The sequence below is a fragment of the Leucoraja erinacea genome, chromosome 5, assembly GCF_028641065.1.
Source record: "Leucoraja erinacea ecotype New England chromosome 5, Leri_hhj_1, whole genome shotgun sequence".
NCBI lineage: Eukaryota > Metazoa > Chordata > Chondrichthyes > Rajiformes > Rajidae > Leucoraja > Leucoraja erinaceus.
The window spans coordinates 78,901,780-78,915,973 of NC_073381.1; the positions used below are offsets into that span (position 1 = coordinate 78,901,780).

General features: G+C 41.8%; 1 protein-coding gene across 1 annotated transcript in view; it reads right to left on the reverse strand.

The window, feature by feature from the left end:
- Window positions 1–14,194, reverse strand: part of LOC129697454 (uncharacterized) — a 191,663-nt gene that overhangs the window by 164,232 nt on the left and 13,237 nt on the right. The window contains exons 2-3 of the mRNA XM_055636042.1: window positions 11,097–11,159; window positions 5,726–5,827 (exon numbers count right to left, since the gene is read on the reverse strand). Of these exons, the coding sequence (XP_055492017.1) occupies window positions 5,726–5,827; window positions 11,097–11,159 (165 nt within the window). The remainder of the gene's footprint in view (window positions 1–5,725; window positions 5,828–11,096; window positions 11,160–14,194) is intronic.

Sequence of the window (14,194 nt, forward strand, 5' to 3'; positions counted from 1 at the left end):
AACTCTACCACTACACCATTGTGCCACCTGTTATGAAGGGCATAGAGAGTGTAGATAGCAAGGAACAGTTTTCTTTTAGCAGAACTGTCCATGACCAGAGCACACATGTTTAAAACAAGAGATAAGGGCTGTGGACAATATTTACGGACGACTTTTTAATGAGTATCTGAAATTCAGAATTCACTGCCTGTGGGAATAGTGGAGGTGTTTAAGAAGTGTTTAGATACACACTTGAAACACAGAGGCATGGAAGGCAGATAGGCCAGTGGTAGGAAGTGGAATTTGTATAGATCAATACCAAATGGATGGCACAGGCGTGGTGGGCCGAAGGGCCTGTGTCTGGGCTCTATGAGTCTATATCTTTAAAAAATTGATAGAAGGTCCAGGTGCCTTGTAAAGGGGTGGCAGCGCTGCAGCAGCTCATGCTACAACCTCACAGTTTCAGGATCCTGAGTTCAATCGTGAGCTCAGGTGCGATCAGAGTGTTGCTTGCACATTATTCTCCATTGCTGTCCCCATGGCTCCATTGTTTCCTCCAGGTGCTCTAGCATTTCCCAAAGACATTCTAGTAGTTTACTGTCAACTTAAGGGTACGCTAGAAGCAAAAAGAATCAAAAGGGCAATGATGGTGAACTTTGAGACAGAATAAGTAACTTGTTGATAGAAGGCCCAGGTGCCGGGATTGAGGAAATATTTTCCAGAAATAAAGATAACATAAAAGGAACAAATGGGTTTACTTCCCAGAAACTGACACAGCCCCGATGGGCCAAATTGGTCCTTGTGTGATAAGACGGACAGGTGAAGACAAAGGATTCATTCTTCTTGGTACAGAAATTGATAACTGGGAAACACATTTAAATCAATTGGTAAAAATATGAGATGGGATTGAGGAAATATTTTAATATCCAAACTAGGGTGAAGATCTGGAACTGACTATTGAAAGAGGTGGTAGATGCACTAACTCCAAGCACCTTTAAGGGTTAAACAAAATGAACTGCTTGAGGAACTCAGCAGCTCCAACAACATGTCTGGAGGGAAATGAACAGATGACACCTCAGGTCAGGACAATTCTTCAGACTTTTGGCCCAACCTAGACTTTTCCATCCCCAGATGCTGCCTGACCTGCTGAGTTCCTCCTGTGCTTTACTTATGGTGAAGATTCCAACATCTGGTGTTCCTTGCGTCTCTACCTTTAAGGGATACATGATAAGCACTTGAAAAGTCGTAACATAGAAAACATAGAAAATAGGTGCAGGAGTAGGCCATTCGGCCCTTCAAGCCTGCACCGCCATTTAATAGGATCCTGGCTGATCATGCAAGCAAGCATTAGCACGGGCATGATGAACAAAATGATGAACTGAAAATCATTGATTTTGTATTTAGGTTTTAGTTTTAGTGATGCAGTGCTGAAACAGGCCCTTCGGCCCACCAAGTGCACGTCGACCAGCGATCATCCCATACACTAGCACTATCCTACACACTAGAGACAATTTCATGTCCCTTTTTACAAAGCCAAATATTCCCTAACCTTGAGTAACATATTAATTTATACTCCATGATATGTGAAAATGTACCTTTCCTCATCTCTCTTCTCCACCCCACAGCTTACAATATAGTGTACTCTTATCTCCAAGCCCAAAGTATCTGACCACTCATTTCCCTCCCCATTCTCCCATGAAATGGAATATTTCCTATACACGTAACAGTGCCCATATTTACTTGCCAGCCAGAGTCATGTGTGATGCTTGGGTTTAAGAACCCTAAATATACTTCTTCATTCGTGCAATGCGGGATATGGAAGCAAATATCAGCCTTCTCTTGTTCCAGCCTGGCTGAGATTAGCCACAGCATGAAGTAGGAATAAAGACTAGAGGGGGGGGGGGGGGGGGGGGGGGGGGGGGGGGGGGGGGAGGGAGGGGGGGGGGGTACTCAAAATGCTTGAGTAACTCAGTGGCTCAGGCAGCATCTCTGGAGAGAAGGAATGGGTTGAGACATCTGAAGAAGGGTCTCGGTCCGAAATGTCACCCATTCCATCTCTCCAGAGATGCTGCCTGTCCTGTTGAGTTACTCCAGAATTTAGTGTCTACCTTCGATTTAAACCAGCATCTGCAGTTCTTTCCTACACATGGTTCAACAAATGCAGGTCAACATTAAATTTCAGCTTTCGTACGAAAGACAGCTGCAGAGTCAAAATAAGTAGTTCTCTTGTTGTTCTCTGTCCCGATGTGGATGCAGCTAATCTACAGTACACAACAGTTGGCTTAATGGCCAATGAATTTGAATGGGGTCTTCTGGTATTCAACTACAAGAGGACTGACAGCTGGCCACAACACTGCATTAACTCCAGATTTATCCTCTGGCCACCATTTTTGGACCACATTTAGTTTTGGCGAGAGATACAATTTTATTTTCCAATCTGCTAGCAGCTTTAGGTCAAATTTGTAGCCTTTTAAAACCAGAGTTAAGTCTCCTTGAAACTTTTTGACCCACCCCCTTTCCCCAACGCTTCAGACATTTTAGGCATGTTTTCATCACTTAAGTTTGGAAAATGATAAATGAGTCAAGAGAGCGGGTGTTTGCGATAGAGAGGAACTTGGATTCCTTGGTGTTGTATTCCTTCAGCTGTTCCAACGGACTTCTGCTGTAATTCCAGCAACTGTCCAGGGAAACAGTCCCAGAATGAGGCCTGGGCTTAGATTTTCCACAAGGTATTGAGGGATGTGAAGGACAGAGGGCTAGCAACCTAGAACAATGGTGGAACCTACACCCCGCCCACTCATACTCAATGACTGACAGATATAATGTCCTGCCTAAAGCTCGAGAAAATCAGGTTCTCACTTCAACATTCAAATGGAAGGTTTCAGAAAGCGCGGGGACCTTTTTTTAAATACATTCCAGACTTTATAAATGCTTGATCATCAAGCACAGTTTAACAGCTTAACAGTCTACCCATTCATTTATCATGGATTATTGTTGTGACAGGCTAATATTTGCATATGCTCACTGGCAGTGACTGGGGAGGGATTATTTTTGGTATCTCATTTTTCTTTTATTGCTGTTGTCTTGTTATACGTTAGCATAAGTTGTTTTTTTATTTATTCTTTTCGTACACTCTGTAACAAATAGACAACTTTACACTTTGTTATGTCCTGAAAACCAAATAAAAAAGATTTTGATTTAAAAAAATGGTGGGAGGGCAGAGGCTTGGGACCTGTTCTTCTGCCAACTACTGCTTCCATATTGCCAGCAGTGGTGCCCAGCAGCGGAGGGCACTGGGAGAGAATGCCAGTGAGTCACATGTCTGTGGTAGGTTTAGTATTATTAATTCATTTATTATTAAGAGATTAGTTTCGAGATGCAGCATGGAAACAGGCCCTCTCGACCCACCGAGTCCGCACCGACCAGCGATGCCCACACATTAACACTACCCTTCACACACTAGGGACAATTTACATTTATACCAAGCCAATTAACCTACAAACCTGTACGTCTATGGAGTGTGGGAGGAAACCAAAGATCTCAGAGAAAACCTACGTTTCACGGGGAGAACGTACAAACTCTGCACAGACAAGCACCCGTAGTCAGGATCGAACCCAGGTTTCTGGCGCTGTAAGTAGCTCTACCGCTACTCTACCGTGCTGCCCTTAAAGGTTCAAAAATGAAAGCTCAAAGAGAAACAAACGTTATATTGAGCATGATAATTGTGAAGAGAGGGTGTAAATGCATTATATGAAAACATGAGACATGACTTTTAAATGTGGCTGTGAGGAACATGTTGGTTTGAACTTTTGTGAAAAGGAGTAGAAGATTCTGTGTTGAACCTAACCCTATGCAGCCAAAGAATGGAAGAAAAAGTAAGTTATCTGAAAGATGGATTTGGGCAAGATAATGAATAAGGGCAACAGTTTGCAAGAGGGTCAAAGATAGACACAAAGTGCAGGAGTAACTCAGTAAAAACTGGCTGGATTCTCCTACACTAACCCATTGGAAATTGAGGAGGTGGGAAAGAGGACAACATTAAATGGCAAACCTTACTGGTAACCTTCCACCAGGATGATTTGCCTCCTTTACTGTGTCGGGAGGAACAGCAGATGCTGGTTTAAATCAAATAGAGATACAAAAAACTGGAATAACTCAGTGGTCAGGCTGAGAAAAAGAAGAGTTAACTTTCCGGGTCTCGACCCAAAACATCACCTATCCCTTTTCTCCAGAGATGCTGCCTGACCAGCTATGTTTGCCTCCTTTACTGTCATCTGTTCCTTCTCAATCCCACCTCCCTTGATCTTGTCATAGCTCTTGCCTTGTCAATTACCATTTAACTGCAAACACATGATAGGCATTGGGTCCTTGGCTGCTTCCCTCCAATAGTGTTCACACACTAAGGGTCTACGTGATGGTTGACGTGAGTCTGGAGAAGGGTCACAACCAGAACGTCGCCTATTCATTTTCTCCAAAGATGCTGCCTGACCCGCTGAGTTACTCCAGTATTTTGTGTCTATCTATGGGTCTACCAAAGTGGTTGGATCATTTGACCCTTGGGAGTCCATTGATGTCCTCTCTTTGATGAGGTCTACTGCATTACAGGAGAGGCTTTAATAGTGGTCTCCATTGTCTCAGCTGAGACAAAGGTTATTTCATTTTCTGCACTCATTAACTTTTTGAATCCTCCCCTTAGGAGTTGTGGCGGAGAAGATATGCGTGTTCTCCTCTGCAAAATTCAGAAAATGGTGGGGGACCCGATATTCCACCGGATATCTGCCCTGTTCGGCAACAGTCCCTCTACTCAGAATAATAAAGGCGAGTTAAGTCCCTGTCCCACTTTCCCGAGTTACTCACAAATTTTCCCGGGTTTTCCCTCTGATTCAAACTCGGAGATGCCAGCCGTAGGTACTCGGGGCTATTTTTTTTACTCGTGGACATTTTTCAACATGCTGAAAAAATGTCCCGACTTACCTGATGCCCCGAGTACCTACGGCTGGCATTACGAGCCGCTAGAAAATATCTATGTACTCCTACGGGCTCGCTACGGACATTCTCCGAGTTTGAATCAAGGGGAAAACGGGAGATTTTATGAGTAACTCAGGGAAGTGGGACAGGGGCTTTTCGCCCATGAAATTCCCACCCAACTGTAAAGAGAACCACAAAGTTTCCCTCTGTTTCACCAACCCTCCCCTCCACCAGCAACACAATGTTTATTTGGCAATATTTAAGGTGATAAGGAATAGGAGTAGAATTAGGCCATTCGGCCCACCAAGTCTACTCCATCATTCAATCATGGCTGATCTACCTCTCCCCTCCCTCCTAACCCCATTCTCCTGCCTTCTCCCCATAACCTCTGACACCCGTACTGATCAAGAATCTATCTATCTCTGCCTTAAAAATATCCATTGACTTGATGCAGTGACTTTCCACTAATCCATACTTTTTAAGTGACTCTGGAAACAATATGGTGCCCCTGGTTTACAACAAAAGCTGCTGTAATATAAGCATATACAGATATAAATGGTCAATCAATCAATTAATTAATGGTAGTGAAATTCATTTTTGTATACAGCTCAGTATAAGTATCACTAAACAGAAGAAAAATGGTTTGAGGACAAACTAATTATTCTAGGCTAACAAACTATTTCTTTGCACATCCTATGACTGATTGCATTGCCAGAAAGGGCAATGCAATCCACATTTGTAAAGCTACTCTGGGATTTTTACAACAGAATGTACTTACAACCACATCTCACGGGTCCTCTGCATTCTTCCACCCTTATAACACACTTTTTTTCATCGCCAGGACATCCTTTGGTCAGCAAGACCTCTCTCACTCCAATACCTTGTCATAAAGAGGCCAATGTTAATACCATGGGATAAAGATTTCATCATTCTCTTTAAATCAATTCGTTTTTGGTGGGATAATGGGTACGTGCATATCATTAAGTGTACTATGTGGCTTCTCTTTTGATACGTGGTTGTTAGATGTGCATTCTTGACAATCAATAAAGATGTTTGGATTGAAGTTCTATCCTTGTCGGAGGTTGAGGGGAAACTTGATAGAGGTATACAAAATTATGAGAGACATAGATAAAGGGCCTGTCCCACTTTCACGACCTAATTCTCAACCTTTTTTACTCGTGGACATTTTTAATCAGGCTAGAAAAACGCCCCGACCTACTTGATGCCATGAGTACCTACGACTAGCATCACGACCTGCTACGACCTGCTACGACCTTGTGACGACCATGCTGCGAGTATGAGTCAAGGGCAAACTTGGCAGAGGTCGTGAATTAGGTCGTGAAAGTTGGACAGGCCCTTAAGGTAGGCAGTCAGAACCCTTTTCCCCCCAGGGTGGAAATGTCCAATGCTAGAGGGCATAGCTATGATGCGAGAGAGGGAAAGTTTAATGGAGATGTGCAGGGCATGTTTTTTAACACAGAGAGTGGTGGGGCCTGATGCACTTTGCCAGGGTTGCTGGAGTAGGCAAGTATGATAATGGCATTTCAGAGGCTTTTTGATAGGCACATGGAAGATCAGGGAATAGAGGATATGGATCATGTACAGGTAGATGAGATCAGTTTAACTAGACATCATGTTCACACCAACATTGTAGGCCAAAGGGCCCATTCGTGTGATGTACTGTTCTAGTTTCTATTGCTTACCTGACTAAACAGCAATTATAGAGAATATTCCTTTTGCAATAAATTTTGAACTGAGGCAGTCACAAGAAAAAAGGTAATTGAAAAGGAAAAGAAAATAGGGTTCTTTGGACATAATACCGTTGATGGCAGGCGGTAGATATGATATGTTAATGTGTAGGAAGGAACTGCAGATGCTGGCTTATACCAAAGATAGACACAAAATGCTGGAGTAACTCAGCGGGTCAGGCAGCATCTCTGGAGAAAGGTAATAGGGTTCTAACCCAAAACATCACCTATTCCTTTTTTTCCAGAGATGCTGTTTGACTCACTGAGTTACTCCAGCATTTTGCTTCTATCTTTGATCTGTTGGTGAGCTGGAAAAGTATGAGAGTTTGCATCCATTTGCTCTATTAAAGGAATAGGTGAAAAAGTTCCTGAAAGCAACATACCCGCAATATCCCAGAAAAGGACAGAGAGCAGAGCGACATATCCTTCTGCGAGAAGAGGCAGGCAATATTACAATATTACTAACAATGCAGGTGCATGAATTTATTTGTGCCACTTATGATTTCTTATGAAAAATTCATAGGAGCGTTGATGGGAGGTTTTCAGAAGTCACACATTTGTATGTTCAACAAGGCCCCAGAAGAGATGTTTAGTAAATATCTCATTCGATTACATCCAACAGCAGCATTTTACACATTTTTTTAGATCATGTCTCAAGGGATCATTTGGTTTGCGGGTTATAAAACAAGAGGTTTCCACTGGCACACAGGATCTGACTTTTCAGGGTTTGTGCAGAGTAACTTCAAAGGTGTGGAAAGGCCTTTGAAAAACAAGTATGCCAGGTATAGTTTGACATTTGATACATAATTGAATCAGCCATTGGCGTTAGTTGTGTGCTGTTAGTATAAATAAGGGATAGTCAGGTACAAGCGCCCTTGTTATTTTCCCTTCTAAACAGCAATGTGGGAAAACATATGTTGTGTCTGTAATGAGTTTGAGAAAGGCATTGAAGAAGGTGGTGACGTCACTCAGGGCATGTCTTTGAAGTATGGGCGAAGAACGAGCTTACAGAGATGTTAATGGAGTCATGGTCTTGTTCATAACCAAGTCACATGAACGCTTCTGTCCCATTCAGGGGTGGGGTGGGGAGGAGGTCCATGAGAGACACCTGTGCCAGTGACAGGAATAAACTGAGTCACATGGGTATCAAAGGCTGGAAGCCTATCTATGGCTATCATGGAAACCTCCCAAATACCGCAGACAATGAAAACGCAATAGCCACTGAGTTACTGCCTAGGGGGCAAGTTAAGGCATATGTGTTCAGATCAGTTCCGTTTATTGTCACGTGTCCTGAGGTACAGTGAAACGCTTTTTGTAGCGTGCTAACCCATCAGCAGAAAGCCAATACATGATTACAATCAATCCATTTACAGTGTATATATATATATATATAGCTGTGGGGAAGCAAGTGACTGTTTTCACAAAAGTAAGTGCATTGAATGCAGTAGAGGTAGCGATGCACAGGAGAACGGTGAGTATGCTGGCGAACAAATCGTAGCGCTATCGTGTACCGTTTTTGGGCAAATAGAATGGCCACGCAAAGTGGAAGATAACAAGATCAGAGCTTTAGTTATATACAGATACTGATCTGTGTTAAGTTATGTGAATGTTACGATTTAAGTTTTCAAATTTTGAATAATGCACGTGTTATAATAATTTCATGGGTACGAATAGACAAACTATCTCAGATAGCACATGTTGTGAGATCTGCTGGTACACAAAATTGCTGGAGAAACTCAGCGGGTGCAGCAGCATCTATGGAGCGAAGGAAATAGGCGACGTTTCGGGCCGAAACCCTTCTTCAGACTGACTTGTGAGATCTGCTATTTGTGAAGCATATTGGAAAAATCATTCTTTGGACTTTTCAATAACAGGAGTTAATGCTGTACAGTTATTTAACATTGTAGTGATGAATTGAGAGGATTAGAAAGTTAGTAGATTTATAATCTACAAGATTAACATTCCACTTTGCAAAGAGTTCATTGTGAATTAATTGTTGTTGGTAAGGAATTGTTACAGGTCCTCCCCAGTTTACAGCATGATCTGCTTCTGCAAACAGTTTACAAGTATTTGAACCGTGTTCCCATACAATAGAGGAAGCTTGTAACCTTGCTGCAGCAACCAAGTCCATCACACCATGCCGCCAAACAAACATTGGTATGTTCAGGCTGCATATAAATTGGGCGTTCGTAAGTTGGGGAGGACCACCACTATTTTTTAGGGAAAGCAGTTTGGAATATTGAGTGTATGTATACCTAAGGAACATGTATCTAATGCAGTATTATTTTGATATATTACGTTGGCCACTCTTGTTGGTTGAGTTTACTTGCCATCAATAAAGAACATTTGGCTGGAAGCTCAGGTAGTTACTTACCTCAATGAAGAGCAATATAAAGAAGAACCTAAAGGAGGGACTGTTTTATTCACTATGGCCTGATAATTAAAGATTTTCTTAATGACTGAGGAAATTCCAGAATTTTAGCAGTGCAGTTCAGCACATGATTGATGGAGCATTTGGTAGTGCAGGAATGAAGCAGTCAGAGAGACAGAAAAACAGAGTGATATGATGGCTAATCGTTCTTTGGGCAAAGAAACTGTGCGGTGGGGCTGACAGAGGTGGGTATTAAGATGTATCTTCAATGTGTTTAAGGAAGGACATAGAACTGGGAACACAATTTAAAAGATATAAGAGATATTAGCAGGTACTATCGCAATGTTTAAGAAACATTTAGACAGGTACATGGATAGGACAGGCTCAGAGGGATATGGGCCAAATGCAGGCAGATGGGACTAGTGTAGATGGGACATGTTAGCCGGTTAGCGTTGGGCCAAAGGACCTGTTTCCACACAGAAAGATTCTATGACACTATGAATGTATGCCGATCACAGAAAATTTGGTAAAATATGAATGGAGATAATAGCCCACTTCATGAGTACATTGCCACATTAGTGGAATAGGACACGTCGCAGAGGGAATTTAGTATAAAGGTGTGTAAAGTGTGCATTTTTGAACAAAGAATGAGCAATACAAATTAAATGATACAGTGGATGTGAGAACAGATAGGTTGGGGAGTTCACATCCTAGTCAAACTGACAATCATAAGTTGTTTATGAACATTATCGTCTATTCTTACAGAGGCAACCTGTTTGATTTCCCGACTGCACACAAAGGGCAAATTATTAAACATTAATAAATCTATTTCTATTAGCACCATGGGTGAATTTAATATCCCTGTCCAGATAGACTGTGGGGTACTCTGCCCATTTTATAGCATGTTTGACAGCGCAGTGAACTCTCTGCATGCTTCAGGTTGCAGTTCTCTGAAAGTTAGCTACTCGTATAAAATAATCCTCACCCACCTCAGGGAGTTGATGATAGAAGGGCAATGCACCATCAATAAAGCAATGGACCTTTAGCACAAAACCAAGTTAACAGTTTAGGCAGAAAGGGTGGCACAGCGGCAGAAGTACCCAGCTGAATACACAATATCACTCAACCTATCCCAGGTTAAAGATTAGCATCAGGGCTATTTTAGAGAGCAGGCTAGGGAAGCAGGTTTCGCATGGTGCATTACTAACCATAAACAAGCTGGAACTAGAGATAATCCCAGAGGGCAAGGATGGGTGTGCACCAGGCTGAGGGTGGAGAAATCATCTCTATTTTGCAGTGGGACAGGAGAAAAAGCATCCTGACATGACTTCATAGTCATAGTTCATATATATGTCATAGGAGCAGAATTAAGTCTACCCCGCCTCTCAATCATGGCTGATCTATCTTTTCCTCTCAACCCCATTCTCCCCATAACCCTCGACACCCGTACTAATCAAGAACCTATCAATCTCCATCTTAAAAATACTCGTCGACTTAGCCTCCACAGCCATCTTTGGCAATGAATTCCACAGATTCACTGCCTCCTCATCTCATTTCCAAAGATTTGTTCTTCTATTCTGAGGCTATAGCCTCTGGTCCTAGACTCTCCCACCAGTGGGAACATCCTCAAAAGACAGGGGTATTTCTATAAACAACAGAGACATCCACCAAGAAATGTTAAATCCACTGACCTGTTCCCAAAAAAGTTGGGCACTGTGGCCAGGATTTTCTAGGAGTCCGGATACAACTTGTCACATCACACATGTTTTGCTATTATTTGTGGAGGCAGTAATCAGCACTTCAAATTAGATAATTGGTTAGAAGGGCCATAACTATAATCTTGAGGACAGATCTGTTGTTATGGCAACACTTATTCCTTGCATTATATTGAAAGCCATGCCTCAAAATATGATCTGATGTGATGTAGGAATGGAGGAGCAATCTGTACTGATTAATATATACAAATAATCCTACACAGAGCAATGTGTACAATTCTATTCAGAAATTAATATTGTCAAAATAATATTTACCACATGTTACTGAACAAGGCCCAATCTCCTCAAATTCCTCAGCATTAAAAGCACTTGTCTCACCTGAAATCACAAAAACACATTCATTATAAAATGACACGATAAAAAGCAAACCACATCCATTCTTCTTACAGATTAACATCTGAAGGTGTTTCAACTTCCATTTACTATTGCAAAATTGATACGAGCCTAATGAATCGGACGGATTGCAAAGATGGCACAACTGATGCAACTTTGATCTGAATGGTATCAAAAGATATATGGGTTTTTCAGTGCCTATTAACACATCAACAAATGAATCTATAATATTTCTACCCCTGTATAATTAATCTGTATTAATTATACAGGGGAAGAAAGTGCAAGATCATGAGGGAATTTGAAAACAAGAGTAAATATTTTAAATCCATTCCACTGCTTAACCAGGGTTATTATAGGTCAGTAAGTGGCTGGAGGAATGAATAGGTCTTTATGGATACGAAAGCATTAGACCAATATGGGCCAAATGCGGGCAGGTTGCACTAGTATCGATGGGGCATCTTGATTGGCATGGACAAGTTGGGTGGAAGGGCCTGTTTCCATTTAGTATGACACTATGACTTGGTCAAGAACAGGACAGCAGTCTTGACTGAGCTTAAAAAGTAAGCAAATGTGAGGCTGGTAAGGGATACATGAAAGCAGAGAATCACTAGCATTTGGTGGGTTATAAGGCAGGGCAACAGAAATAGTGGGAGATGAGGCAGTGGTGAAATTTAATCATAAGGACTAAGAGTTTTGCAATCCAGGTGTCAGTGGACACGGACTCAATATCACCAGCAAAGTTTCAATGTCCAGAGTTATGATGAGTGGGAGATGGAAGGCCAGAGGGAAGATTTAAAGTAACAAGATGATAGATGGAGATTTCAGGGACAGTTCATAAGTTACATGAGCAGAATTAGGCCATTTGGCCCATCAAGTCTACTCCACCTCTCAAACATGGCTGATCTACCTTTCCCCCTGAACCCTATTCTCCTACCTTCACCCCATAACCCCTGACACCCTTATTAATCAAGAATCTGTCAATCTGCGCCTTAAAAATATCCAATGACTTGGTCTCCACAGCCTTCTGTGGCATTGATTCCGCAGATTCGCCACCCTTTGACCAAAGAAATTCCTCCTCATCTCCTTTCTAAAGCTACTCTGAAGCTATGGCCTCTGGTCTAAGACTCTCTCACTAGTGGAAACAACCTCTCCACAGATGAGTGAAGACAAGGCTGGAATCTGTCAAGACTAAGGAGATGGAAGTAAAGGGCCAGTCCCACTTTTTTCAGCGACTCGCCGACACAGTCATAGTCGCAGCAGGTTGCCGAAAATTTTCAACATGTTGAAAATCCAGCGGCGACCAGAAAAAGGTACGACTCTTTGGGCGACTACTCACCACGAAACAGGCATTACCCCACGACATGTAGGGTGATACCTGTTTGGTCGTGAATAGTCACCCAAAGAGTAGTACCTTTTTCTGGTCGCCGATGGATTTTCAACATGTTGAAAATTTTCGGCAAACTGCAGCAACTATGACGGGTCACCGAAAAAATTGCTTAAGTGGGACAGCCCCTTAAGCAATTTAGATTTTGAAGGGAATATGGAGCCTGAGTTAAAAATGAAATGAAATGATTCAATTTAATTGTCATTGTCAGTGTACAGTACAGAGACAACGAAATGCATTTTAGCATCTCCCTTGAAAGGGAGACACAGGGCGTCGCGGTGTGCCCGCGCCTGCCGCCGTAATTACATTCCATTACACACAGGCAAAGGTGGGTGAAGTGTCTTGCCCAAGGACACAACGACAGTATGCACTCCAAGCGGGATTTGAACCGGCTACCTTCCGGTCGCCAGCCGAACTCTTAGCCCATTGTGCTATCTGTCGCCCTATCTTTCTCTTATCTTGACGGAGTGCCCTGAGTGCTGAGACAGAGCCCTAACACTGGCATTTAACCCATACCTCATTTTTGGACTTAAAATGATAACATTGAGAGAACACATAAAATAAATAATTATCAAGGTCCTTGCTTTACAATTCTTACTGAAATCAATACACAGAAGCTTCATAGTCAGCATAGAGCAGAGGTAATTTTATGTTTTATCACGACAAAATTAATTGATAGAGAATTCACAACCTTATTTTATTAGTCCAGATTTTAAGAGGGGAATAAAACAAGAAACCTATCGACTGTCACATGCCCAATAAAAAGGACATATATTTTGAAAAGTTTTACAGGTTTAATTACCATAAACAGAGCTGGTTAAATATTATATTGGTTTTATTGTGAATTATGTGCCATTGCACCCATATCCTGATGAAGTGGCATAGCTTTCAGTTCACTACTTCTATAAGTATTAGAGTAAATATTATATATTGAGTTACTACTTGCTTTAATGTTCACAGGAGTATTATCAAACACCAGAAAATAAGCTTAATTGGATAAAGATTCTGTCTCGGAACACAAAGCATGAGTCCCTGCTGTATAAATCCATTGAGTGTTTATTTCATATGAATGAGATTTAATATCCTTAAGAAGGACCCCGCTGAGAATTTAACATTGGTGCATGGCTTTATACTTGGAATAATATCCTTGTCCTTATAAAACTGAAGCAATCAAGCAGTACCAAGAAAATTATAACAGGATTAGTAATTAAAATTACACCATCATACACAATGGCAACATCCTCCTGTTATCACAGTTTTTTTGTGTAGGTACAAAACACGGTTGCAGAACTGGGCTGCTTATCTCCTGGGCAAACACACACAAAATATAATGAGATCAGGCTTTTTTTTTTAAATCCTGTTGTGCAGCACACAAAACATTGGGCTCTGCAATAGAACTTCTAGACTGCTTTATTTCAAGTCGGTCGTTAAATCGAAGCTCCATCTGCTTAGTCAGGTGGGGCTTCAATCCTAAGGCACCAGGGTTGTTTCAGCCAAAGATCTTATAGCGATAAGATCTTTGGTTTCAGCCAACATTTATTCCTTAGCCAACATCACCGGGATCAATTATTGGCCAATAATTCAGTGCAGTTGTTGATCTTAGCTGTGCACAACTTGGAAGCTACCTTTCTCTGAA